This window comes from Salvelinus sp. IW2-2015, linkage group LG7 (assembly GCF_002910315.2).
Source record: "Salvelinus sp. IW2-2015 linkage group LG7, ASM291031v2, whole genome shotgun sequence".
NCBI lineage: Eukaryota > Metazoa > Chordata > Actinopteri > Salmoniformes > Salmonidae > Salvelinus > Salvelinus sp. IW2-2015.
In genome coordinates this window covers 23,797,678-23,802,568 of record NC_036847.1, presented here as the reverse complement: position 1 = coordinate 23,802,568, position 4,891 = coordinate 23,797,678, and the positions used below count along the sequence as shown (strand labels likewise).

The window sequence follows — 4,891 nt, the reverse complement described above, 5'->3', positions numbered from 1 at the left end:
TCTCTCTCTCTCTCTCTCTCAGAGCCTGTGTTTATTCAGATTCAACAGATACCTGACAGTGCAGAGAGGAATGATGACAAACTCTACTTCTTCTTCCGGGAGAAGAGTTTGGATGCAGGGGGAGGGTCCAGCCCCAGTGTCCTGGCCAGAGTGGGACGAGTGTGTCTGGTGAGAGTTCAAATGTTCATACTCTCCTCCAGACATAAACATATTCTGAATGGCAGTCATAGTGGATAATTTATGGCTAAATGCTTCGGGGTAAAAATCTGTATTATACCGTGATAAACTTCCCTTAACTCTTTACCTTACCTTTATGTTACTTCCTTTCCTTCTCTTCCCTCATCCCAGGATGACGAAGGGGGTCAGAAGTCCCTGGTCAACAGATGGACCAGCTTCCTGAAAGCCCGACTCATCTGCTCTGTGATCGGAGAGGATGGGGTGGAGACCTCATTCGATGAACTGAGTGAGACAGACCTCAATGAAAGATTTACTAGATCATTAGTTATTATTAGTCTATGGGTCTGAGTCTCTCATCTGCAGGAAGGTAATTTTCTGTCTTCCAGGGGATGTTTTCATCCAGCCCACGCAAGATGAACGCAACCCTGTGATCTATGCCCTGTTCACTACTGCTGGGTAAGGTCATCATTATATCCTTCTTACATCACCTTTTATACTTCCCCTTTCTCCAGTCCCCTTCTGTCTATACCCATCCTGCTGTCACTGCTTCATGGTTTTGTACTTTCATATAGCAGCTGTAGGTTTACCTCTCTCCTCTTTCCTCCACTTCCCTGGTTGATGCTTACTGGATTCCTCATTCTTTTCCCTTCTTTCCCTCCCAGCTCTGTGTTCAAGGGTTCAGCAGTCTGCGTGTACTCCATGGCTGACATCCGCAACGTCTTCAATGGACCCTTCTCCCACAAACATGGTCATAACTACCAGTGGACAGTTTACACGGGCAAGATTCCCTACCCTCGCCCTGGCACAGTAGGTTTAGACCAGTTACTCACTGCAAACAATCAATACTTTACACACAAATTCAAGTGATCCTCACCTCTGTCGATTCATACAATGTATTGCTTACTCTCTCTCTCTCTCGCTCTCTCTCTCTCTCTCGCTCTCTCTCTCTCTCTCTCTCTCTCTCTCTCTCTCCTCTCTCTCTCTCATCTCTCTCTTGCCATGTACACTGCTCCCTCCTCCCCCTTCTATCTGTACGCCTCGCGCCTGGCTGACGCTTCTTCTGTCAACCCCTTCTCTCTCTCTCTCTCTCTCTCTCTCTCTCTCTTTCTCTTTCTCTTTTTGTTACTCAAAAATATACAATCCCTCTCTTACTCCCCCTAGTGTCCAGGAGGAACATTTACTCCAGGTATTCGTACCTCTAAGGACTTCTCAGACGAGGCAGTGAACTTCATGCGAGCCCATCCCCTCATGTACCACCCTGTGTACCCTATCCACCGTCGCCCCCTGGTGGTGAGGACTGGTGTGGACTACCGCTTCACTGCCCTGGTGGTGGATCAGGTGGACGCCGTAGACGCCCGATACGAGGTGCTCTTCCTGGGCACAGGTGAGAGGCTCTCCGTCCCAGGGCAATTGGCTGACTGAAGGACTTCATTGCTTGTTCGAATTTCACATTTTGTATTTTGTCCAAATTCTTGTTCCAGATCGTGGCACTGTCCAAAAGGTCATAGTTTTACCTAAGGACCCGAGCACCATGGAGGAGCTCACCCTGGAGGAAGTGGAGGTTTTCAGGGTATGCCTATAATGATTATCCAAATATTGTTTAAGTTATAGCAAAAGTCTCCAACCACTGTCCTTGGACATTCATTCAATGGTTGTGCTCTGTAGATCCTGATGTGAGACATTACATTTAATTACAGACACATGCTGCTGTCAAAACAATGAAGATATCATCTAAAAGGGTAATCTGAACTCTTGATTTCCTTTTATTTGTAAACATTTTTAGGGGGTAGATCAGCTTTAATATTGCAGATAGATTGTGGCTTCTATCAACGTAAATGTCTGCATCATTTCCAATCCCCCAAACTCTCTCTTTGTTAATCAACAGGAAATACTAGAGAGATATTGTTGATACTGACCTCTTGTTTTCATTGTCATTATAGCAACAGCTGTATGTGTCATCAGAGGCGGGGCTAACCCAGGTGTCTCTCCACCGCTGTGGGGTGTACGGGAGRGCCTGCTCCGACTGCTGTCTGGCACGGGACCCTTACTGCGCCTGGGATGGGGAGAGCTGCTCCGCTTTCACCCCCGCCACCAAGAGGTCAGGACCACAACACACACCACAACATGTCATCTAGCAACTAACAGTGGAAGGGGTGTCATGATACATTATAAGTCTTCTTTACTGTGTCTGTACTTGTGAAATGTTTTCGATGAACCCTGCTCTCTCTCTCTGTTACCCAGGAGGAGCCGAAGGCAGGATGTGAAACATGGTGATCCACTGCGACAGTGCAGGGGCTTCAATGCCAAAGGTTAGTCAAGACACTTTAATCTTCAGAATTCAGAGTGACACACATTCAAATCATTTAATAATTTAAAAAATGTGCAAGGAACTGGCATTTAAAATAATCTCCCTCCCCCCTCCTCCGAACATCCTCCCCTCCTTCAGTGGAAAAGCGTTTGAGAGAGACAGTCCAATTTGGTGTGGAGGGGAGCAGTACATTTCTGGAGTGTCAGTCTCGCTCTCCTCAGGCCACAGTCAAGTGGCTCTATCAAAGGGGAGGAAGAAGGAAAGTGGTAAGGAAGAACATATAGGTTTCTATTTCTGCTCTTTGAAAAGCAACCCGTATTATTCAAATACCAAATTCAGATCACATTTACACTGAGTATACCAAACATTAGGAACACCTTCCTAATATTGAGATGCACCACCGCCACCCCCACCCCATTTCAACAGTTATGTTAAGTTGGCCTGATGTCCTTTGGTTGGTTGGTGGTCCATTCTTGAAACCCACAGAAAATTTTAGAGTGTGAAAAACCCAGCAGCGTTGCAGTTGCAGACAATTGTGACATGGATTGTGTAAGTGTGCCATTCAGAGGATGAATAGGTAAGACAAAATATTTAAGTGCCTTGAAACGGGGTATGCTAGTAGGTGCCAGGCGCAATAATTTGAGTGTGTCAAGAACTGCAACACTGCCAGGTTTTTCACGCTCAACAGGACTCTACAAGGTGTCAAAAACGTTCCACAGGGATGCTGGCCCATGTCCACAGTTGTGTCAAGTTGGCTGGATGTCCTTTGGGTGGTGGACCATTCCTGATACACACGGGAAACTGTTGAGCCTGAAAAATCCAGCAGCGTTGCAGTTCTTGCCAGAAACCGGTGTGCCTGGCACCTACTACCGTACCCCATTTAAAGGGACTTAAATATTTTGTCCTCCCCATTCACCCTCTGAATGGCACACATACACAATCCATGTCTCAATTGTCTCAATGCTTAAAAATCATTCTTTAACTTATCTCCTCCCCTTCATCTACACTGTGGATTTAACAGATTTAAGTGACATCAATAAGGGATCATAGCTTTTCTCTGCATTCCCCTGGACAGTCTGGCATGGAAAGAGCAGGTGTTCTTAATGTTTTGTACACTCAGCAAATTTTTTTTTTTKGGGGGGGGGATTATATTATTTTGTACTAATATAATTGCTCACATAGAGAGATTTTTTTCTCTCAAAAAGATAGGGGTCAACATTTTTGCCACCCTTGTTTTCAATATCTTTCAATACCTCACCTCTCGAGGATAACTGCACTGAGGTGTTTTTCAAAATGTTATGAGACTGGAGGGATCAAAGAGGGATCTTAGATATTTGACCATTCCTCCATACAGAATCTTTCTAGATCCTTGATATCCGTTGTCTGCTCCTATGGACTGTGTGTATTAAGAATGGTCCACCCCCCAAAGGACATCCTGCCAACTTGACACAACTGTGGGCAGTGGTGGAAAAAGTACCCAATTGTCATACTTGAGTAAAAGTAAAGATACCTTCATAGAAAATGACTCAAGTAAAATTGAAAGTCACCCAGTAAAATACTACTTGAGCAAAAGTCTAAAAGTATTTGGTTTTAAGTATCAAAAGTAAATGTAATTGCTAAAATATACTTAAGTATCAAAAGTAAAAGTATAAATCGTTTAAAATTCCCTATATTAAGCAAACCAGACTGCACCATTTTCTAGTTTTTTATTTCATTAAGAGAGAGCCAGGGGCACACTCCAACACTCAGACATCCTTTACAAACGAAGCATGTGTTTAGTGAGTCTGCCAGATCAGAGACAGTAGGGATGACCAGGGATGTTCTCTTGATAAGTGTGTGAATTGGACCATTTTCCTGTCATGCTAAGCATTCAAAATGTAACGAGTAAAAGATGTAAAAAATATAAATAGTAAAGTAAAGTACTGTACAGATGCCCCAAAAAACTACTTAAGTAGTACTTTCAATTATTTTTTACTTAAGTACTTTACACAACTGACTGTGGGAAGCATTGGAGTCAACATGGACCAGCATCCCTGTGGAACGCTTTCGACACCTTGTAGAGATCATGCACCGATTAATTGAGGCTGTTCTGAAGGCAAAAGGGAGGTACAACTCAATATTAGGAAGGTGTTCCTAATGTTTTGTGCACTCAGTGTATATCAACAAGTAATGGAAAATATCTATAAAGCAATAGGCGTTCACTTTTGAAATACAAATGAGGCACATTTGGACCTTGTTCACACCCTCACTACCATAACACTCTCTCTCCCCCTCATGACCATAACACTCTCTCTCTCCCTCATGACCATAACACTCTCTCCCCCTCACTACCATAACACTCTCCCTCCCTCACTACCATAACACTCTCTCTCCCCCTCACTACTATAACACTCTCTCTCTCCCTCA

General features: G+C 44.1%; 1 protein-coding gene across 1 annotated transcript in view; it reads left to right on the top strand.

The window, feature by feature from the left end:
* Positions 1 to 4,891, top strand: part of LOC111966634 (semaphorin-3F-like) — a 29,769-nt gene that overhangs the window by 16,487 nt on the left and 8,391 nt on the right. The window contains exons 8-17 of the mRNA XM_023991464.2: positions 23 to 168; positions 349 to 463; positions 564 to 633; positions 840 to 984; positions 1,339 to 1,561; positions 1,659 to 1,747; positions 1,875 to 1,916; positions 2,118 to 2,275; positions 2,419 to 2,486; positions 2,624 to 2,751. Coding sequence (XP_023847232.1) covers positions 23 to 168; positions 349 to 463; positions 564 to 633; positions 840 to 984; positions 1,339 to 1,561; positions 1,659 to 1,747; positions 1,875 to 1,916; positions 2,118 to 2,275; positions 2,419 to 2,486; positions 2,624 to 2,751 — 1,184 coding nt within the window. The remainder of the gene's footprint in view (positions 1 to 22; positions 169 to 348; positions 464 to 563; positions 634 to 839; positions 985 to 1,338; positions 1,562 to 1,658; positions 1,748 to 1,874; positions 1,917 to 2,117; positions 2,276 to 2,418; positions 2,487 to 2,623; positions 2,752 to 4,891) is intronic.